This window comes from Corvus kubaryi, unplaced genomic scaffold (assembly GCF_017639235.1).
Source record: "Corvus kubaryi isolate FWS band 111438036 unplaced genomic scaffold, C.kubaryi_AGA036_p1.0 37396, whole genome shotgun sequence".
NCBI classification, from domain to species: domain Eukaryota; kingdom Metazoa; phylum Chordata; class Aves; order Passeriformes; family Corvidae; genus Corvus; species Corvus kubaryi.
Genome location: NW_024581135.1, coordinates 8,196,804 through 8,220,570, shown reverse-complemented (window position 1 = coordinate 8,220,570; position 23,767 = coordinate 8,196,804). Strand labels below are relative to the sequence as shown.

Here is a 23,767-nt window from a genome sequence, read left to right as displayed (position 1 = left end):
GTGTGGGGCGGCGGGAGGCGGCGCCTCCCCGGCTGCTGTCCGCGGCCCCGTCAGGGGCGGGACACCCGCTGCTCACGGAATCACGGAACCGCCGGGGCTGGAAGGGACCTCTCGAGATCATCCCGTCCCACCGCCCTCCCCGGGCAGGGTCACCCCGGGCAGGTGTCACAGGAACACCTTCAGGTGGGTTTGGAACATCTCCACAGAGGAAGACTCCACGCCCTCCCTGGGCAGCTTTTCCAGTGCTCAGTGTAAAGAAGTTCTTCCTCATATTGAGGTGAAATTTTTTGTGTTTTAGTTTATGGCTATTACTCCTCGTCCTGTCGCTGGGCACCACGGAAAACAGTCTGGCACCATCCTCTTGGCACCTGTCTTTGAGATCTTAATGTGCGTTAATGAGAACCCCTCTCAGTCTTCTCCAGACTAAACAGGCCCAGCTCCTGCAGTCTCTTCTCATAAGAGAGATGCTCCAGACCCCTCATCACCTTTGTGGCCTCTGCTGGACCCTCTCCAGTAGCTCCTTGTCTTTCCTGTACTGAGGAGCCCAGAAGTGGACACGGTGCTCAGATGTGGCCTCACCAGGGCCAAGTAGACAGCAGTAGTCTGTGTCCTACAGACCCAGGTGGTGACGAGACACCCCCTTCTCCCCATGAGGCTACAGGACACCCCTTTCTCCTCACGACCCTGTCCTGCCATGTTCCCTCAGTGCTCCCACCAACCATTTCATTGCTCTTAAAATAAGCAGTCAAATATGGGACCAAGGGCTTGGACATGGACAATAGAATTGACAGTGAATACAAGAGAATGTCATCTTTCCATTTGGATATTTGGCGCTTTGTGGGCTGAGAAGTCGGAGGGATGCAAAACACAAAAGGGTGGAAAATAGGCATCTCTTGTAAGTCTAATTACTTCACATCTTCTTTGCACCCGTTCTCACTTTTCCCTATTCACCTGAGAATTGATGAGAAAAGGACTTGTGACAGAGGTGAGGAATTGCAAAACGTGTTTCTTAGTCCTCATCACTTTACCAAACATCACTTCAGGACTCTCTTTAACTGAATCTTTTCAGACCCAGTCTTGTCGTAATACGTTTTTCTGTAAGTCTGAAAGTTCTTGTCTTAACCCTCGCTGCATCCTTGTAATTCCTGTCCATGCTCCCCGTTGCTCAGCTGTGCTGAGGAGGTGTCTGTCCTCCCCACAGAGCAGTTGCCCAGGCCAGCTTTGTTACAGCGCCCTGTTTCCAAGCACTTCCAAGGACAGCATGCAGCTTAGGAACAGCTCTGGAGGATGATGATTCATCCAGATAACAGAATTTCAACCCATGAAGTGATGCTGTATTTTTATAGCAAATACATATAATTTAATGTTACATTGTCCCGAAGTTTGGTTTTATCTTTTAGAGAGAGATTATTTTTAGATCATTATAAAGGGAGTACACTGAACTTGAATGTCTTTGCTTATATTCCATTTTTTGTTTTAGATCCAAAAGTACTATGAAAGCTTCTAGCAGATGCACTTTTATTCCATCCTCTTTAATAGAAAACCAGCTTCCTTTCCAAAGCATTTTTTAGAAAAGTCAGTTATATAAATCCTCCAATTAATTTGAGAAATACATAGAGAATTTCAGCTCAAGACAAAAAACAAACCTTCCAAAGTCCTTTGACAGCTGGTTCCATACTTTTATGATTGAAAATGTGATGGAGAATCTAGATGTCACATAAATGCCTGCTAGTATTGATTTTATTAATAATAATAACATTCATAGGTGATTGCCAATGCTCATAGAAGAGCCCAGAAAGCCCTAGGTGGCTCAACATCTTCAGCTGACAGCCAAAATAGAAGAGAGTTTGGAAGTTTTGTAACTGTTTTACAGGATTTTGCAGAGCCTACAATTTTCCTTTTTTTTTAATTTTAAATTCTGACCAACTGGGAATAAATAGTAGATGGTTATGTTTTTCAGTGTTGCAGCTTACAAAAGTGTTTGGGAAGATGGACTGCTATTGGAGAGTATGCTAAGGTTTTGGGGACTTTTTTTGAAAAGTGAATGCAGTTCTTAAGCTGGATGACACCTATATAGCAAAGTGCATGTGGTTCTAGACAGGATCCCAATTTTCCATTTCTCTTCGCTTCTTCTAATGGGATCTTCCCTCTACCTCTCCTCACAACTCCCTATCAAAAGTTTATTGTGGTGGCTAAGAGGAGCAAAAAAAGTGTAATCTCTTCCCCAAGCAGCTGTGCAATAAAGAGATTTGACAGAAGCAACATCATGGTATTTACGACTTTGATGCAAGCGAGCAGATTTTTCAGCAGCTAAGAGCATTCCAGTTCAAGAGGGTGGATTCTTATTGTCAGGGCTCAACATCTTCTATAAATCTAAAAGCGTTGGACAAACGAAAGCCTCAGAAAGTGTTGCATGAATTCTCCTGTCAGCTAAAATCCCAAGAAAATCAAACTAACAGCAAAAGCCAGGAGCAGTGATAGACTTTATTCTGTATGCCTAGCCCCCTTGATTATAGGCTTCTTTCAGCATTACTTTAGTTTGAAAAAAACCCAAACCAAACCATCAACTCACCTTTCAAGGGCTAATGATGGTTCTTTACTGGCTCTTTTCAGTGCTCTGTAAAGTTTTGGGCAGTTGAAGTAACTGGACAATGATCTCTTAAACAGGGCAATGGTAGAGCTAAAACCAAAAGTCACAGACCTGTGCAGTATCCTGTCAGCACCCTCTCTTCCTCTACTAAAATGTTACTTTTAAAAATCACATAGTCCTTTTCACCCTTCCTGTGAGAGCTTGCTTTCCCTGAGTCTCAGGTCACTGGCTCGAAAGCAAATCATCTGGGTATCTAAAGCTTTGGTAGCTTACTTAAATTGAGTCATCAAATCATACATCAAACAAAAAGGCTAATTACTGCCAAAATAGAAACATGCTTCTTATTTACAGCAGACCTCGGTAGATAATACCTTACCCAGTCCTCAACTATTCTTGCTCTACAGTGTCAATAAAGGTACCCTCCACCTGTGACATTCACCCTGAAAAAATTTGATGGCAACACTTTCTGACCAGCATTGTGCTTGTCTATAACTCGGCAGCTTTATGGCACAGGAAACTTGGATCATGACAAGATTTTTCATGATTATGAGCAGTAACTCGGCAGCAGAGTTCTCCTTTATGGGCCTGTTCCAAGAACTGTCAAAAACATCTCCCAGTCCAAGCAGGACAGTTTTGATCACCCCCTTAAGTGGTTTAAAGAGTCCAATTTCTTTGTCAAGGTCCTCAGAGGAAGAAAGCAATTTCTCAAGGCACACAATATTAGTCCCCAACCGATCGGTCAGTGTTATGAGACAAGCCTTGAGAGCCTGATGGCTGAGGTCTATTAACTGCTCACAAGATTGATGACAGGGGAAGCTGCAAAGGAAACGTTAGATTTCCAATCAGTTTGACAATCTTTTGCACTTCTTGCAATGCCAGTGGAATAGATGCTGCCCAATACGCAGATATTTCATCAGAAACTATTTGTCATTTATGATTTCATAAACAAAGCAAAGGTAATTGCATCTGCACAAGACAGGAAGCTTTTAATTCCCACTTAGGTCATGAATTTCTCTTCCACTTAATCAGGAAATTAGAGCTGACTAGGTAGCTACTACAGGCAAGGTGCACCCATTGCACATCTACATTTAAGTAACAGTATTAACTTTTTTTCTTCAGTGTAAGCTACTATTACTCTAGAGCAATACCATCCAGTCTATCTCCTAGGTAAGACTGTTTCAAAGATTTCCTCCTATTAGAAAATTCAGAAATTAAGAAAAACCAAACCAAATATCATAGGGAGGAGTTGTGCAGGCTCTTGCCAAGCCCTGTTTTGTCAGTTTTCCACGTATCAGACTTTAGAAGCTGACAGTGCCTCAGCTCTTCCAAAGAAAAAATTAGGTGAAGCCGGAGTATTGAAACTGCTGGGAAAGCAGTTAGCCTGCTGTCCCCAAAACAGTGACAGGCAGAAGCAGCTCTCTGTGAGACAGGCCTTTGCCTATATAGAGAAGTGGCAGCAATTTTGATGCACTTTTAAGCCCAACCAGTCCTGGCCATGAGCACATGGTCAGAAAGGTGGTCACTGACTCCACATCCCAGCTCTTTTCCTGTTCCAAACAAATACTCCATACCACTGCAGCCACTGCTTGTGCCCACATAACCACACTCTGATCTTCACAGTGGTTTACTGCAGCTCTGCTTACCTCTCTTTCCAAGTAATTAATTTTGCAGTTCATCTAATGAGTCCCTCAGTGTTTCTTTTGCTTTAATGAAATTTAATTCCCATACAGTAACTGCACAGCTGGCAGGTATAAACAGAAGCCTTAAACTGTATGATGATGTAGATCTGAGAGACAACTCCTAAGATGTGCTGTTAATAAAGACATGAGAATTACTTTGACATCTATTATTTATAAATTTATAAGAAAACCCAGAATCAAAGATTAGAACTCAATGAGACAAGCATCATGTTTAGCACTGTTTACCCTTCAGAGGAGATTTTGCTATTTCATTGCAAGCTTAGAAGCACAAGACATTCAAATTCTAGTAACAAAATTATTGTGACATTAAAACTCTTGAAAAGCCCACTAGGGTCTAAAGTCAGCCATTTCATAAAAGAGGGAAAACCAGGCAATGCTCAGTTCTGAATGGTGGAAGCACTGGCAACAGAATGGTCCTATTATTTCTCCCCCCCGCAAACGATCTGGTTTCTCCAAGGAGGAAAAGAAAGTTCACTGATTTTTTTTTAAATACTTCAATGCATGTATCAGTTTTAAATCTAACATGCTACTTTAGAAGACCTAAGAAATAACATTCCAATTTATATTGGAATAATTACTTATGCAATTGTATTCGTAACTGCTCCTGGGTTACGTTTTAAATATACATCAAAAGCTGTTTTACTGTAATTGCATGTGGCCCACATTTCTGGATGCTGTGACATTTTAGTCTTTCACTAATGCATGAACACTTTTTAAACACTTCCCACCACCACTGTAGCCCCATAAGAGCAGTTACCTACTGCTTCAATGGCAGAGAGATGGAAATAATATATGTAATACAATTACTCTCTTACCCAACCTGTGTATTCTTCTTGTGCTGAAGTCTCCACATTTTTTCCTGTCTGTGATGTGTATTCCTCCCTCTTCCAGTTCAGTCTTTCACATTCTTCCTTCAAAATACCCTTCTAGTATATTTATACCCCATTTCACTTTTTCTTTTATTGAGTCTCTCCACCCCCTCAGTCCTGTGGCAGTATCTTTGACTTTGCCCATCACTGATCTGGTGTATTAAAACCAAAAAGCAATACACTTTTGCAATGTACAAGATACAATTGCAGAACTTCTTACTTCATCAAGGTTATGGAGCATCTTAGAAAACACTGCCTGGGTTGAATGCTTCAATTTATGTCATCTGCTTTCCTTAATTCTTTGCCAAATACACTAGACATCACTAGATGAATAAATTCAGATTTAAACTGAGTGTGATGGAAAACCAAATATTTTTGTCAGAGTGCTCCCATTATATCACAACATTAAACCAGTATTAATCATGTCCCATAATGGTGTAAGAGATGTTTTTTATTTTGTACACTGTACTTGTTATACAGATACCATGGCTGAAATTAATCACAAGCTCATACAGCCTTAATTATTCATCCATGGTTCAGTTCTAAAGGAATCTTCCTATATTCTTCAGCATTATTTGATGGCCAGAGTAGAGTTCTGTAGCATTAAAATCCCTTGCAATTATTCATGTGAGCAAAACCTTTTTATCTCACAATGTCCTTATGTTGTCCACTCTAACAATTTTCAGAGGTATGCATAGAAAGAAGGGTAAATGTAAAGCAAATTTTTCTATAAAACCTAAAAGTATTCTCCCTTTCTTTAATAAAAATCTCTGTAGTATTGACTTAAGGTAATTTAAATGATCTTCTTCCTTACAAGTATGGCAAAATTAGCTGCCCATATTCTCCTTTAGCCTCAGTTCCAAAGAGTCTTCCTGAAGTGAAAAATAAAAGATGTTCCAAGAAAAAAAAAAAAATCCTTAAAGAGACCTAAAAATGTGAAAGGAGCTGTTTAAATTGGCAGCAGCTGCCAGATGGTTTTGATCAAGGTAGGCTATCCCAAGGCCCCAAGGCATTTCAGTGACCATAATTAACGAGAAAACTGCCGATTGTCAGATTTCTTGCTGATGTGCTTGAAGATTTTCGCTTTGTGGACGTTCTTTGATTTCTGGTAGCCAAATCCCCCACCTCCACCTCTTTTCTGTAGTCTTCTGCCATGGTTGCTGTTCACATCTGAAATTTTATTGGTTAAAGAACTTTAAAAGGAGTAATTTGAAATATTGCATTTGGGTTTAGTAAGGGTTATTGACATGAGAAAAAATAGTTACACAAAAAGCTGAGCTGCCTAATTACAGAGAAACCCAGAACTTTATGCCTGTGGTTCTAAATACTCCTCCAGCTGTCCAATTAAACGGTCCAAAGTACTACTGCTTCAAATTCCATCCACTGTCAGGTTTGACAGTAATTTAGATACAGTCTTCTATTTCCTGCTCTTGCCCCTCTATGTCAATATTCCATGACTACAAAACTTGAGCAAGCAGATTTCAATGAACATAATTTTCCATGGAGGAGAACAATACTTCGGAATATGTGTGCATTCCAGAATCTGCCCAAGAGCAACTAAAGCCTGTATAGCATGGACATGTGCTAAACTAGATGTTTGTAGGCAATTTTGCAGTTATAATGTCTGCAATATTTACATTTCCTTTGATAAAGTACTGCTGGAGCATGATTCATTTTTATGATTAATAGCAAAAAACCCCAACCCCCATAACAAAACAGCAGAATTTGAGGTACCATAGGAATTTAGCAATGAACATTTATAATGCAGGAATTCAGCTTTGAACCACTGCAGTAAAAGGATACTGAGGTCAACAAACGGAGGAACTTTAAAACCAAACGAAAGGCTGACTTTGGGAAGATCCAAGTTGTTGACATCATAGATCTGCTTCAGAGAGTGGGAGTCGTAAGCTCTGATGTAAGCTTTGTATGCCTCCTGGGCTGACTTGTGAAGGAAGTAGTTCTTCTCTATCAGTTTTTCCAGCTGGTGAGGGGAAAAAACCCCGTAAGAGACATAAACAATCACAGCTGTTAAAAGGCTCTAAATTATATTTAAAAGATTATTTACTGTGTGAGTGGCAATGACATTCACTCTTTGCTTCAGCAAAACTGCCCTGTGACATCAACCTGCACATACAGGTGTAAAAATGCTTTTATAAACAAGGAGAAGGACAAAAGAGCCTGAAACTGAATTACAGTGCAGTACAGTGCAAAGTCGCAGCAACATGAAAATTTACAGAAATATTAAACTGGGTTGTCCCAAACAAGTGAATCAAGAAGGACATGAAACCATGTGCATGAGAATTTCCAGCCTGACATCTGAACTGTGGGATTCCATGCAATTCTGTGCACAGTCTGATCTATTGTGGTGAAAATGTGTTGTGAAACCAGCACTATTAATTCTAAACCAAAATGCAGGTACACCAATGTAGACTGAGACATTTTATTTGATGTGGGCCCAATTCCCAGTACTCATTAGATCCCAGTGTCTCATTTGATGTTTAACATACATTAATTCAGCATACTAAAAATAAGCTACATTAGGCGTCATTTCTTCCTGATTATACTTAATTAGGAACCTCTCTCTGTAAGGACTGTCTTCACTGCTTCTTGCACCTGTTATTTTAAATTCCAGTTACTGAAAAGAAACTTTACAGAGCTCTTATCAAAAGAATGATTCACAGAGGTAATCAACAATAGAAATTCACATCTTCAGAATTATCTATGCTATTCCACTCAACTCTGTGCTCCTTGGCTATTTTTGTAGCAGAGGAGCACTAAAGAGGTTTAGCTGATGCTGAGCTTTATTAACACCATCTAATTAAAAATACACATGGACTATTTACTAACATTCCTAAACAAGCACACATATTTGTGACCTGCAGTCATTATAGACTGTAACATTCTCCATGTAAATTATAATAAAATAACAAAAGCATTTGAAGTATAAAGCCATGTCATACCTGAGACTGGATGTCCGAAATTTTTGACCAAGAAAACTCAAATTCACTTAGTGGTACCTTAAAAACAAAAGAAGAAATGAAGTATCAAAATTATTTACACTGTGTAAATACAGTGAATGTGTTTAAGACCAAGGACAAATAGAAAACAACCTGCTAGATAACAGATTTTTTTTAATACCACAGCTGTATCTGTAAAGTGCCTTTACATCAATATGACAGTATTATCACTTCCTTTAAGCTAGAGTAATAGAGACACTCAGTATGACACCATTTTTTACCACTTTTGTTTTAGAAGTTAAACCACTTTAGTCACAAGTCACAAAACAAGTCCATAAGGAGAGCAACCAAGAAACTCTGTGCAGTTCTATTAAAATGATTACCTTTAGAAGAAGGCTGTGCTTCTTCTGGAATTAAACAAAATGAAACTGAGCTTTGAAGAAACAAACCAAACCACCAGGTTTTGCCTTTAAAAACCAGATGCACAGTAAAAAAACATAAATGTAGACAGAAGTTTACCCTGGCTTGTTTTAGGTAACGAAGAAAGCCCAATTCTTCTGGTCGTAAAATGAGCAGAGCGTGTCCTCTACCGTTTATTCCTCTGGCAGTCCTACCAACACGATGGATGTATTCCTTTTGGAAAGAGTAACAAGCAACAAGGTCAGGCCGTCTCAATAATCAACAAAAAATACACTGAAGTGAACCTCAGTATAATGTAATGCATCATTCATTTGGTAAGATTTTTTCTTGGCACTGACAGTGGATGAGGGAAAGCAAGCGCTGAAGGTGCAAAGCAACATCAGGCTGAGACAGAGCCCCTGACTGAAGTATTTTATCTTTCACTGAAGAAAAAAATCTTAGTCTGCTGTAACTGAAATTTAAATCTTGATTTTGGTCTATGTGTCAAAACTTCTGAGTTTTTTGAATTTTGCTTGTTTACAGTAGACATTTATTCAAATAAGAATATTATCTTTAAACAAAAAGCAAATTTCAACTGGAAAAGCTCTGGCATGCATTTGTAAACTCACACTCCTCTTGAGAAGTGTTTTGTTGTTTAGCTGATTAGATTTTAATTTCACAGCACAAACAATATTTTAAAAAGCAATTCTTAAGAAGGCAACAAAGGTCTTGGCTAGGAACAGCATTTCCTAGGAGCTGGTGAAGGAGGTGAAAGAAAGCAGCAGCTGGATATGACTATGGCTGAATCCTGACCTCTGTCAAGCAGCAGTTCCAGCTTTTCTCTGCAACTCAGTTTGTAGATTGATTTCTTGCTGTGACTCTTGTCTGCTTCCTTAACTTACCTTTGGATCATCTGGAGGGTCATACTGGACAATCCAGTCAACCTCAGGAATATCTAATCCTCTGGCAGCTACGTCAGTGCACAGCAGTATTCCAGACTCGGCATTACAGAACTGGAAAAACGTTGTAGTACGTTTGGTCTGTTTCTGCTTCCCCTAAAAGGAAACAAACACACTGGGGATGACATAGCAACTAAAAAAATGGTTTGAGACATCTTTCCAAATCATGGTCTTGTACAGACCAAGCAGGACTATTTTGCAGTGAAGAAACAAAGAAAAAAATAAATGGCACAGGGTTACATGAAGTGGCATCTCTCAGAGGTTACCCTGTATCTCCCAAAATATTAAAAATTGAATAGACATTCCTCTCATGAGGACAACATGTATGTTTCAAGTTCAGAAAAAGGACATTTGCAAGTCTAGCAATATGTTAGACAGATCACAGGTTAAAAAAGCAAGCAACCAAACAAAACAGATACTTGTCACAGTTCTATTGAAGAATAGCAAAAAATGTCCCCCCAAAACAAAATAGAAAAGGACATCTGTGGTTAGTTGTAACTACTACTGTGGTTAGTAGTAGTTTGATAGACTTTCAGTCAATTCTTTGTTCTAAACTATGCATTTTGTGGTTTTGACAAAAAATTTACAATATTCGTCCAAATGGTAAGAATTGGCATAGTAAATCCAGACATCACCCTGCCCTTAGGAAAAGCAACAAACACTTCAGGGATCAGAGATTTTGGATTTCTCTGAGAAGAGCTTTGCTCCACATATTGAGTTTCAGTGCTTGTGAAAGGCAAACCCTTGGAAGAAAACAGCAATGTTGCTAGATACAGAGCATAAATTAATATCAACGTTCAGCCCTGGTTCGAAAAATAGCAAGTCTGATTACTGAAGTGTTGTTATTACATAATCTTTGCTTTATCTCCATTCTCTACAGACTAATCAAGACCATGATCAGTTTTGTGAGCAGGGTGTCTTGCTTATTAGAAACTGGACTGAAACAAACAAGGTAAATGTAAAGTCAGTAAGAGTTAACAGGTACTATCAGATTAATTAAAAATAAATCAATGAATAAGACACTTACATGAATGGCCAAAACAGGCAGATCAATGTAGTTGAGTAATTCATAGTGGTACTTCACTGACATACATGAAGAAAAAAATACCATCAGTTTCTTCTTCCGGTTCTTCTTGAGGAATGTGAAGAGCAGAAGGAATCTTTTTTCAGATGGACACACTACATAGCCCTGCAAAATTTTTAAACATTGTTAAATAAAAGTAGCAAGGAGCAAACTTCTGTTTCAGTAACACAATTACATCAGGAAAAGATTACTTTGTGAAAAAACCCCACACCAAATAATTAAACAGTGAAATACATCTGAAGCATCCCAAGGAAAAACCACGCAGGGCTTGGTGTTCACAAAACACACCCACTAACATTTGTGTCTTACCTGTTCAAGACCATCTACTGTTGCTGTCTCCTTGTTATCATCAACCCCAACATACAGTGGCTCTTTCTTCAGAGAGATCTTTGCCAGGTCTTCAACCTTTCTGGTTTGTGTGGCAGAGAAAAGCATCGTCTGTCTGCGCTCTGCAAAAACATTGGAAAGACAGCCTCACGTTTTAAAGAAGAATTTAAATAGCGAGTCCATAAAATCTCTAACTGCAAACCTTCCTGGACAAGTCCTCTACATTTTTTCAATTCTAATTCAAACATAGTGCTATAAACATAGCCTACAAAGGGCTGTAGTTGTATTATGGGGTGTACACGATGTTTATTTCAGCTGTCCCCACCCTCAAAATCCTAACAGCTATCAAAACACAGTACTGTCTCTCTGTAAAAATGTTAATACTCAGCTGCAATCCAATTTAGACGCAAAACAATGACTTAAACAGAGACCAACATTGTATTTCTAACTATAAATTAATTTCTGTGAATACTGTAATATTTTTGTTTAAGAAAAACAACTCTGAGATTGTGTTTAATGCATCAATTACAAGGAACAGCTGAATGAAAAAATAGGAAAAGAAAAATTTAAGGTAAATACTTAAACTTCTTTAAAATACTGGTCTTGGAGGTATGAAAAAATATTGAACTGCAAGTCAAAGACCTTTTTCCTTATATTTAAACCTTATTAGGAAATAATGAATTCCAGGAAACACACAGGCAGAGAAAAATGAATGAGAAAATGTAGATGTTAAACTAAAAGGATTTTATATGAACAGAATTGTATCTCTAAAGAGCATATGAAAACTCTGTTCTTCAGACAAATTATGCTGAACAAGTAATATATGCTGGGTAGCAGAAAAAAGGGACAGAGTAAGACAACCACTATGAAGTTCATTTACAGAACTATAAAAATTAATGACTTCTCTTATAATAATTGAGTCAGAAAGAAGACATCATGTTAGTCAAGTGATTTCCAGGAAAGATAGATTTTTTTTTTTCTTACTTGGTAAAAGTTTTATGATCTGTTTCATTTCTTCTTCAAATCCAACCTCCAAGATTCGATCTGCCTCATCAATTACCAAACACTGCAAGTTCTTGTACATGAAACCTGGAGTGTTCTAGAAGATTAACAAATTCACAGTGAGACAGGGAAAAGAGTTTTATTATGTTTTAATAACCTGATTAGACATCAATATTGTATCTACCTGCATATGATCCAGTAGTCTTCCTGGTGTTGCTACAATGATGTTGATTCCATTTCCAAGCTTCTGTGCTTCTGCTGATCTGTTACTGCCCCCCATTATCAGACCATAGGTGTGAACATGATGATTCATAAGTTCTTTAAGAACTCCGTAGGTTTGCATAGCCAGCTCTCGAGTAGGAGAAAGAATAATAACACCTGTTCCTAAAAATACATCAATCAGACAGGAGTCAGTTACAACTCATACAACCCTCTAAATGGCTGCACTACAGTAAAATCCAGCTGTGAAACAAAGAGCCTTACCATTCCTCGGCATAAATTTCAGCTTGTAGATGAGCTCTATTGCAGGAATGAGAAACGCAAGTGTTTTTCCACTGCCTGTTTTTGCAGCTGCTAAAATATCCCTGCAAGCAGCAATGTCAGAAAAAGAAGTATTTAGTTGACCATATAGAAAAAGAGAAAAGAACAATCCCACTCTGATCAATGCTGACAATGTAAAAACCTAACATGGCTTAGAGAAGACCAGTGGAGCTGGTACTAAGAGCCTGCTGGCAGATGCAGGTCACAACAATCGGTCAGTGAAAGGCTGGATTGTGGAGGTCTTTTCCAACATTAACAATTCCATGATTCAATTCTATGATTCATGTGTGTAGCTTGCCAGCAAAATTTACAAAACATCTGGGGTCATTAGAGTGATTAAAAAGCCCTATTTCTTACCTGCCTTCCAGAAGTGGCTTAATACTTTTATGCTGAATTTCGGTCATGTGTGTAAACCCCATGTCATTTATGCCTTTCAATGTATTCTCACTGACAGAACCAGCCAGGGAAGCAAAAGAATTGTCTTCAAAAGCACCTGAAGGGGAAAATGAAAAATATTTTATCTTATTTCTTCAATTTCATCTGCCATCTGAGATTAACCAGTTCAAATTGACCTATATGAAAAAAATCAAAGGACTTTTTCTTATCACACGCTACCATAAAATCCAAAGACACTGGCAAAATACTCCATTAATGAGTTCATAAGAAAACTACATAGTTAATAAGAATGAAGATGAATGTATTGTTTCTTCTGCCAAATTTACTAGTTCTACATCTCCAGCTTGCTCTTCATGGATTTCTTCCTTTACAGATAAGCATGTGCATATATAGGTTTAAAAACCACTTTCACTAGTAATTTTAGGACCAACAGGTGTGTATATAATGCAAATTTCCAAGAACAGTAACTGGGTTACTGTACAGCTGCCAGTGTCACATCATGTACTCAAACACCTCACTTGCAAAGCTCATTTGAAAACTGCAATTTGCTCTGGAAGAAATGTGTTAGGCCATGGGATTTTGCACATGCATGAAAAAGAGAACACAAGGTACCTGTTACACCTAGTGGTAAACTGGGCACTTCATCCTCCTCCTCTTCCACTTCTTTCTCTCCTGAGTCCTGCTTATCTCCATCTTCTACCTCTGCAGATTCATCTTCTTCAGTTTTTGCTTTTTTGGCTTCTGTATCTGGAGTGTTATTTTACAGAAGACAGGTCAGTTAGAAATATCATGGTTATGGTTAATAATATGGAACTATTATGGTCATGGTTATCATAAAACATTGTTCCACAGAATGAATTTCCTTTAGTCTGTAAACCACGTACAAAGATCACAATTTTCAATGGGGTGGAAGGGGGCTGGAGGAGAGGCAAAGTTTCTACGGAATTTTCTGAGGCACAGAGCAAAAAATCCCCAAGTTCCTTCCACACAGCCTGCTTCGCATAGTGAAACAATGTAGCTTGATGTATGTCATGTGAGATTTTGAGTGGAAACAAGATAAACTGTCCTTAAATGAGTTACAAAATTCTTTCCCATCTGCAATACAGACACTAAATTTCCCCCACCATTTGTGCTCAGGATATGTAAAATGTTGCATTTTAGGTACCTGAATCCTCAGAGAGGAAAGCAACCTCTTCACTGGCATAACCATGATGAGTGTCACAAAAATCAAATACAGTTTGGAAGCTTCTATTCCTCATGTATGTCTGTATATGTATCTATAAGAATATATGTAAAAAATATATGGAAATCTAGCATATTTGTGAAGCGCTATTTTTTTCTGTAGTTTTCCAGTATACTTCAGTTTTGTAACATATTGATGTTGCCAAACGCTGGACATGTTGGAAAAAGCTGTATTGGCTGCACAGCCAGGCACAGAGAGCACCCATCTGCCAGAGCTCTACCCTGAAACACAGGGCAGGTATTTGAATAATAAACAAGAAAAACATCCAATCAATGTTAGAAAGCAGAATCTTGTGAAACAATTAAATTGGCTGCTAGTATGAATTAAGAATTCAAATATCATAGCTGGAATGAAAGAGGTAAAGCTTTAGACCTCAGGGACTTTAAGCGCACACCTGACCGGCACATGGCACTTCAAAGTTCCCCCGACGCGGCGGGAACCCAAAGGAGGCGCTTTTCGGGTCTCCCAGACTAACTCAGCCCTGGGAGACACGCTGTATTTGCTAACAACACGCACCATCTCCTCCATTGGCCACCGCTTTCCTCTTTTTCTTCTTCTTTTTCTTCTTTTCCCCGCTGCGGGGTCCGGCTGCCTCCGCAGACTCTGCACCCTCCTCGACCGCCGCATCCACCTCTGGGACCGCCGCCTCCTCCACCTCCTCCTCCTCCGGGGGTCCCTGGGAGGCCGCCTCGCTGGGCGGGGGTACTGCACGGCGGAGAGACAGAGGGGAAAGAACACAAAGTCAGCGACAGCTCCGCCAGCGCTCTGCCGGGGAGAGGCTCCGCGGCGCCGCCCGCCCGTACCTGCCCCCTGGGCCGCCTGCAGCTTCAGGTTGCGCTGCCGCAGCTTCAGGTTGCGCTTGTGGATCTTCCTGCGGAGCAGCCGCATGGGCAGGTTGCTGGCAGCCGCCGGCACCGACATCGCGGCAGCGGCGGCGGGAACTCGGCGCTCCCGGCACACGTGGGGAGGCCGCGTCCGGGAGCCGCCGGAAGCGCCGCCCGCGGGGCCTCACGGGCGCCCGGCAGCGCCCTCTGGGGGCACGGCGGAGGCAGCGCCGCGCGGGGCCCGGCCCCCGTCTCGGCCGCGGAGGGGGAACACGCCCCGGGTTTCCCTGAGAGGAGGGGCTCGGCGTGTCCCACACAAACCACCCGCAGCCTCCTCATAACACCCCTCTGCCCGGTGGTGCTGCCTCCACCCATGGTTACAAGTGTTCAGCGGGAGAAAGAGACAGAATGAAAGAATCAGTTAGGTTGGAAAAGAGCTCTAAGATCGAGTCCCACCTATGACCGAAATCACCACGTCGACTACCCCACAGCACTGAGTGCCACGACCAGTCTTTGTTTAAATACCTTCAGGGATGGTGACCACCACCTCCCCGGGCAGTTCATTCCGGTGTTTAATCACCCTCTGTGAAGAAACTGCTCCTGATCTCCAGCCTAAACCTCCCCTAGCGCAGCTTGTGGCTATGCGCTCTTGTCCTGTCACTGTAGCCTGGGAGCAGAGCCCGATCCTCTCCGGCTGCCCCCTCCTGTCAGGGAGTTGTAGAGAGTAGAAGGTCCCCCCTGAGCCTCCTTTTTCCAGGCTAAACACCGCCAGCTCCCCCAGCTGCTCCTCATCAGACTCGGGCTCCCGTCCCTTCCCCAGCCTCACTGCCTTACTCTGCACTCACCCCAGCCCCTCCCTCAGTGTCCTGGGTCTGAGCGCCCCAGAGCTGGACACAGCACTCGAGGTGTGGCATCACCAGTGCCGAGCACAGCGGAAGAGTCACTTCCCTGGTCCTGCCAAGGAGTAATTCCCGAAGGCTGGCACGCGGCCCCATCGGCTGCTTCCTGACCAGCAGAGGGCACAGACAGCACAGGGATGTGCCGCAGCTTTGCCACCTGAACCAGAAACCAGCGCCTTCTTAGGCGTGAGATTCAGCCCGCGGTGCCTTGCTGTAACACAGAATAAATTGCAGAACTATTTCTATATTAAGTTCCAAGTGTTTATTGAACATAATTATTATTATTTTTTTAAAGCTACTGATGTTAGAGATGAAACAAAAGTAATTTTCCACCATCTGTACTTACTGTCTTGCATAGGTCATTTGGATCACCAGGATGAAAATTAAATTTGTCTTGCCAGAGCTTCAGACTCTGAACCATGTGATCCTGTCTGGACTTTAGCTGGATAGCATGTCTGGCCACTGCTTTATTAAGCTGGATGAGTATTTCCATTCCCATCAGCTGCATTTGAAACTAAACTGGTCCCTCCTCAGCAAGAAAGGCTTTTGGTACAAACTCCAGAGAAACTCAGTTTTACCTGCTTAATTTTAAACAGGTGAAAGTTCCTTACTGCAGCTCAGTGTAATTTATATTCTGGGAATATTGTCTTCCTGGCTACCTTATACTGCGTTTACAGAATGTATTTTTAAGTGGACATGGGTTTGCTCTTCCTACTCTGTACTGATTTATATGGACATGACTAGGTTTACTATTTGGATCCAGATTTAACCTGGGCGGTGCTTCTTTCTGAAATATGGTCATTGTGCAGATAAAATGTATAAAAATCTGGGCAGCAGGGAGCTGACACTAATACACTGAGGGAGGACAAAGTTACGTCCTTTGGGCAGGGCATGGTCTTCATGTTCCCATCTTAACCAGTAGTGCCAGGATCTCACTATCTTTGCTTTCACCCACGTCATCACACCCCCAGCTCTGTCAAGAATCAGGACCTGGAAACCCTGGTCAAGTAAAAGCCTTTATAAAGGACTCACCTCAGTGTCCATGCTGGGTTCTGGCTGACTTGGCAAGTCTTTGTGAAATCACATTACTGTGGCACAAGGCCCACATCGATAAACCGTCCTGAAAAGTTATATCAGATCCCACCGACCAGAATATATTGGCTGTGTCTGTTGGCTACAGTCAGCATAGCACACAAGGAAAACTTTATAGACAAAAGATGGTCTTGCATCTGTGTACACAGATGTAAGGGTATTATGTAGAAGAATTCAGAAATTACAGATTTTTTTAGGTGGCAAATTATCATAGGCTCCAAAATTGCTTTCTCTCAATATCTTGTAAAACATGTTACTTAGGGTTAACAAAAAAATGTGCTTCTTTGGAAATTTCAAAATATGTGTTTTTGACCTTCCTTCTTCTAGAATCTATTTGGTTTTTTTCAAGCTGTAATTGTGGGAATTCATAAAAAAAAAAAAAAAAAGAAGAAGAAGACTCAGAAGATAATAATGATAATGTTATTGTGACCTGTCTAGACAGTAATTTAAACCACTAACTGATGTTAATAGTTTTTCTCTGAATTTTGGCATTTCTTAGAGAGCGTATGAATCCTCCCTTAGTATAAGTGTCATTCCTGTCCAACACATTCATTCCTAATTGCTTGAGTTAGCAGGCAATCATTACTAACAACAGGATTATCTCAAATGGTTATTGAGTTGTTGTCAAAATGCCTCAAATTTCCTGCACATGATCTTGCAGGAAGGTTTGTAGGGAAACGTTTTGTGTTAGTGAAGCCTTTATAGAACTGACTAAGTTCATATGAGGTACTCTGAATTTGTCTGTAAAGATGAATGTTTTTAATGGGCTGCCAAGGTCAGTATTTTATCTCCCAGAGTTAATTCATCCTCAAAGCCAAATTAAACATATTTGTGCCTACTTACCGTTAGCTAACTTGTGTTGATTAAAATGTAACACAGAGTAGTCATTGATTTCAGTTGTATCATTTCAGGTAGAAGGTGGTAATTTATACAAAATGTACCAAAATCCCATCTAGAAAAGACCACGAAGCAAAAGTGTGTAGTCATTTTTTAATACAGGAGTTTGGGTACAGAGCTGAACTAAAGAAGACAAGTTTTATTTTCAGAAATCAGAATTTCTGAAAAAATGCATTCTTGATGTCTTAGGTTGGACACGAAGAAAATCAACACTGATGTAATTTATGAACATCTGCACCATTCAGCTAAAAGTTCTGAACTAGAAAATTAAAGCTTCTATTGCTTGCAGCCACAAACTGGAAAACTGTTCAGAGCTGTCTTTTCATTTTTAACAGATTATAATTTTCTAAGTTAGAGCAAATTTATCTGTCAGACAGTAATACAAAGGGACTTGGTTTAGAATCAGATTTTTATTTTTTTTTCAAATGTGTCCTACCTTACCAATCTGTGTACACATGCAAATGATAGATACAAAGGTATCTGCAGAAATAATCAATTTTCTGATTTAATGGAGACATATAATTCTGAAATGTGGACTTTGACAGAGAAAAGTTACCCAAACCTGAACTGATATAAATGGCATAGATACAGATATATTCAGATATATCACATAGGGAATAGATGATTTGATTTATAGAACATGTCAGTGTTAATGTGAGTTAGAAATTGCTGGTACAAATCATGTCTTTGTAGGGTATCACTGAATAGCACTGAATCTGAGAGGGAATTTAGACTGTGGCAGACAAGGAGAGTAAGGTATTCATGTTTGGAAAAAGCAAGGTAGGCCATCATAATCACATCTTTTTAGGGGTTTTGTTTAATACTGCTTTCAGATAACATTTCCCTTGTGCCATATGGAAATCTTGTCTCAGTTATAACTGACATCACCACACCTTTTGGACATGGCAATAGAGCTGGGTTCAAGTCATATCTGTGACTTTTTTAGGAAATTTCTCATTCAGCCCATATTTTACAACTGGAACTGAAACCATTGCAAGTGTTCTAGTGCATGGTCTTCTCTGACACACAGAGGACCAAAGTCCAGGAAATGCCACCCTGTATGAAATGCTATAGTTCTTCCTTGCAGTAAGAGATAATTCTATATTTAACACCTACACACTGCAAACAAAAAATCTTCAGGTGCCATATACATTTTTCTCTTCACAGAGGCAATGACAGAACAAAAAATTCGTAATGCAAAAGCAGTGCACAGTTTGAAATGTACCCCTGTCAGGCAGGAGGGTACCATGAGGATAACTGTAGTGTAAAATTATGCATGGCACACAGCTGAAGAGTTTAGATTCTATTTATTTTATTTTATTTTATTTTATTTTATTTTATTTTATTTTATTTTATTTTTATTTACAGTTTGTTTCTGACATTCACAACTTAAACTTGCAGCATATTTTTGGGGTCCTCAAAAGCTGCTTTTCTGAATTGGATGAAATAATAATCAAACATTTTCTGTTCTATTTTAGGAGGCTTTTTACAGTTGTTTGCTTCCCCTGTTCCACAAACCCTAGGAGGTGTTGATAAATAGCCTGTTTGGCACATGACAGTAAGATACAGCCACTTTTATTAAGACAGCATGTAAACTCACAATATTCTTTTTTTATATACAAAGATCCAATTTTTGATGTTTTCCTGTTTTTAAAAATCTTAGTGAAGGTTTCTCAAGATGCTGCAAAGACTACAAGTGGGATCAAGTGGTTTATTAGTAGATTAATCAAACTGCAGGTGTAGCAACTGGTTTATAACTTACAGACTGACAGGTTCATAATCCTTAAAATAACAGTTTTCTCAGGCATAAAAGGCATTCCTTTTACAGTGTTCTCATTAATTTAAAGAATCCCAGTAAATATATTACTGTGTCCCATTCAGAAGGAGTGTGTCTTTTATATTGCTTTATCATTTACAGATCTTCATTTAAAATAGCTCCGTTCAAACAATATAAAGTCATGATTATGAAATCTGAGACATTAAGGGTCTCATATACAGGGTCAGCTAAAATTCTTTGCAAATCTTTTGAAGATAAAGTTTGAAGGGGAGGGATATTCTGGGTGCATGGCAGCTGGATGGAGGCTGATTAGCGGTAGTTTGTGGCTGGAATGAACACAAGATGTCACCCTCGCTGTGAGAGAGCTGCAACACACAAATGCCTGTAGTTGGAGAGGAAAGAGAACGAAGAATTGAGGTTACCTTTTTTTTTTGTTTCAGTTGTCCATCGCATGTGTTCCTTCATTTACCTATCCTGGAACACTGTTTCACTGCAAAATTTTCTCCACCATGCTGAGTATTTATAAGAAAATTCTGTCATGCCATTTATCAGTTTTTTAATTGTTGTTTTAAAGTAGGTTCTCAAATTTGGAATCAGACTTTACTTTCTTGATTAGTAGCCCTATGTTTCTTACACTGTTAGTGAAAAAGATGATGGAGAACTGAGTGCTGTATTTTTCTGAGTTTTCTTCAGTAGAAGCTCCTCATTAATTTTTGTACATTTACCTGGAAGTCTAAAAGCTTATAGAAGAATGGAATGGTAAGTATTGTAAAAAACTCTCAGATAACATCATGACCTGAATTGTTAGTCTTCCTAAAATTTTTGTGCTGAAGAGTAATATTTTCTTCATGTAACAATTCATTTAACTTTACTCTGAACAATACAAAATTCTTATTTTGAGGAAGAAGGGGTTTAAAATCTTAAATTTAACAAATAATTGATTAAACAATGGTATCAGCATTCTTCTGATTACAATTTAGCTCCTTGAGCTCAGGCCTCTGAATTCAGTAATGCAGACAGCTTGCCTATGTTCAAAGTGATATTTATGCTTTAAATGTTTGTTTCCTTGAAGACACCCAAAGTGTGGGACTTGTGAGGACAGACTTCAATGTCTTGTTGAGTTGTAGGTGCTCCTATTACCTTAAGAGGTCGTTCTCATTTTGTTTATGGTATCTACACAGTGGGAATATCTTCATCAGTAAGATGAGGATAGCCATACTTCTTCACTCCCGCTGCCTGTTTGTGTTTAGATTGCAAGGCCTTGAAGAAAGAACTATTTTAAGAAATATGTTTGCATGGGACCTATAGAGACAGAGTCTGTATTGGACAGAGAAGACCTGTGTGTGTCAGGGAGCTCTGGGCACTATTGTAATATTGATTAAACAAAAGTATATTACTCTTAACCACCAAAATTTAAATATGCAAGTGATAGTAAAATACTATTTTATTGCAAAGTATACTTCTTGTGGGAACAAATTCTCATCAACCTGGACAGAGGAGAAAACTAAATAGGGAACAGAGAGCTTGTCAAATACTCTGTGATACCTCCAGCTGACTGTCATTTTAGCCCATTCTTAAACACCTTCAAGAAAATATCAAAAGAGTTCATTCTCACATTTTCGTTGAAGTGGCTCACCCCTCCCTTGCCCAATATTATTGTGCTCCTAAATCCATAGTTTTACACTACTCTTCTGCTCTACAAAATTCTGCATGTGCTTAAACTTGGTGTAAGTCACTTTTACTCCTAAGACCCTTTCAGATTGCCATTTAAAGGAGATTTAATATCCCTGAGAAAGAGTATAGTTGATTCTTATCAACCATTATGTAATATTGCTTTTCCTGATTGAAAGTCAGCAAAAGCTTGGAGAGTCAGCACTCCAGAAGAGAATGCTCAGTAGCTTGTATTATTGGGCTCTGAGCTTTTACAGCTCAGGCCTTTATAAACTGTGTCAAGCTGTGATAGTTATAATTATTGCACACGTTGGCTTAACCTATATCGTGCAGTCATAATGCATTAGCCTTTCCAGCTTTCACTTGCCTGTCCTTTATTAACTGTGACATTTTCCCTTAAAGGTTCAGAGCAAGCATGACTTTATGATCAACCGTAAGCTTTAACTAAACTGACTCTTTTTTCCCAAGGAAGACTCTTGTTGAAGTAACCAGGAGATGGCAGTCTTTCTTAATGGATCGCAGTTCAATCTGTTGGTGACCACAATTTCTGTTCTTGTGCCCCAGGATAGGCAAAAAATTTAAAATGAGGTGAAGGAAGGGCTTCATTTCTTGTCTTATTGGCACAGAAAACCATTGCATGCTTTGGTGTCTTCCAGAGGCTTTTCTTTCATTTGTCAGATCTTGAACTGTCATATAAATCCAGGGGAACTCTTGGCCTTAGTGCAGTTTTCTTACCTGGCTGTTTCAACTTACCTGCATTACAGTTCCCTGTTCCCTGGTAACACAGGAGAAGCCAATGAGTAGCCTGATCTGAAGGCAGGCCATTTCACAGAAACTAGCTTAGAAACAAAACTCAGTTCATTCATGTATGTTTAATCAGCAAAACCGTAGTGATCCAGAGACTGTATAACCTACTCTGTCTCTCTGTTAACTTGTCCTTCAATTTATGTGTCAACATTCTTGGTCAGCTCAGTGCTTCCTCAGGGGATCAAGATGGTTTTAAGCGGCTGTGGTGCTTTTGATCTCTGTTGTGTAATCTGACAAAAGGCACCGTCATATCTGTTTATAACCCAGTGGGATAACACTGTCCTGGTGTGTGTTTGTCTGTTCTTACTGGAGAAAAAATTGGTGCATGGCAGTATTAGATACCAGGTTTATTTGAGCCGTTGGCTTCAAGCATGAACAGAAACTTCTTACCTTTCTATATGATTTTCTGTAGAGTAAGCACCAGAAATTGGCACAGGAGGGCACAAATGTGGCTTAAATTAAGTCTTTGTCCTTATTGACACAGTGAAACTCAAACAGAGCTTAGGAAAACCATGATCTGCCTTCAATTATTTACTAGAACCTGTGACAGATTTAATTCTAACAAGCTAATAATCTTGTACCTCCCCAGTCATCATGGCCTTTGGACTCCCAAAGCTGCCTCTCAGCATTACCGCTGCTTCCCTTAAACTGCAGTAAAATGCATGGGAGTGGCAAGTGTGTGAAGTCCAAGAGAATGTGTTATTCATAACCACATCAGGCTCATACATTGTTTGGACCAACACTTTGTCTTTCACTGGGGCAAATTCTTGCTTTGCACTTTAAAAATAGTTCAAATTCTCTTAAACAACACATAACTGACTAATAGAAATATTAACAATAATAAAATGAATACATTCTTTTAGACAGTGTTAAATAAGATGAGCAGATATAGAAGTTTATTAAGTATTCTAATTGCTATCTGAGCTTGTTGCAGAACCAAGCAGAGGGAAAACAGTACGTTGCTCCAAATGTCCAGCTATATTCTTACTCCTCATATTTGTCAGTATTGTAAGGGAAAGGTTTTGGTTTTTCAAGTAAGTGATAACAGACCTCCAGGTCATATTTTTGTGTAAAGGTCCTTAACCTCTTGTCGCGGGTTCGGTTTGTCCCGGGCGGAAACACCAATTTAGTGTAGTGGTTTGGTCCAAAATACTCATTACTGTTTATCTGCTGTGAGATAAGAATTAGGAGAAATGCAAAGCAGGCACCAAACTTGAAAGAATATAAAGAAGTTTATTAACAGACCTAAAAGAAGAAGGAAAAAGAATTATACCACCTTCAGAACTCTCCTCCTCCCCCCACCTTCCTCCCTTCTCCCACTGACAATGTGAAAAGACAACCCTTAAGATGTTCAGTCTGTTTACCACTTCCATAATAACCTTGTTCAGTCCATTTAGAGAGAGAAGTCTCTTCTTGCTCATGCTATGAGAACATTATCACAACGAGACAGCCGCCCACTTCCAAATATTGTTCAGTCCATTTAGGAAGAGGAGTCTCTCTGCCTGCGTGTGAGTCCTTTCCCCCGACTTGCAGCTTTTCCCGCAACTGCTTTCGAGGGTCCACTCTTGAAGTTTTTTGGGGTACAATTTTAAGGTTGAGCCGTTCAGAAACAAAAACAGAGGCCCTTCTCCTTCCCTGGGAGCAAAGGGTCTTCATCATCTTCATCGTTAGGACTATCCCTGGGAGCATCTCTAGGAACTGAGGTTTTCTCCTTTCCCATTTGGAGCAAAAGTC

At 39.8% G+C, this 23,767-nt stretch overlaps 1 protein-coding gene across 1 annotated transcript; it reads right to left on the bottom strand.

The window, feature by feature from the left end:
* Positions 1-5,592: 5,592 nt before the first annotated feature.
* Positions 5,593-15,060, bottom strand: DDX18 (DEAD-box helicase 18). The gene is made up of 14 exons (XM_042041126.1): positions 14,870-15,060; positions 14,583-14,771; positions 13,436-13,570; positions 12,785-12,920; positions 12,371-12,471; positions 12,072-12,271; positions 11,870-11,984; positions 10,868-11,007; positions 10,502-10,663; positions 9,418-9,570; positions 8,636-8,749; positions 8,120-8,176; positions 6,963-7,140; positions 5,593-6,329 (listed from the first exon to the last, which is right to left on the bottom strand). Exons 1-14 carry the CDS (start codon positions 14,985-14,987, stop codon positions 6,187-6,189), a joined length of 1,941 nt encoding a protein of 646 aa, XP_041897060.1. The 5' UTR covers positions 14,988-15,060; the 3' UTR covers positions 5,593-6,186.
* Positions 15,061-23,767: the final 8,707 nt, after the last annotated feature.

What these genes read in the sequence shown, in the direction of transcription:
- DDX18 (XM_042041126.1), bottom strand. Translation starts at nt 14,987, where the DNA reads ATGTCGGTGCCGGCGGCTGCCAGCAACCTGCCCATGCGGCTGCTCCGC. An exon ending in CAGTAGATGGTCTTGAACAG is followed by an intron (nt 10,664 to 10,867) that starts GTAAGACACAAA and finishes AAAATTTTGCAG; the next exon opens with GGCTATGTAGTGTGTCCATC. An exon ending in ACCCTCCAGATGATCCAAAG is followed by an intron (nt 8,750 to 9,417) that starts GTAAGTTAAGGA and finishes TCTTTCCAAAAG; the next exon opens with GAATACATCCATCGTGTTGG.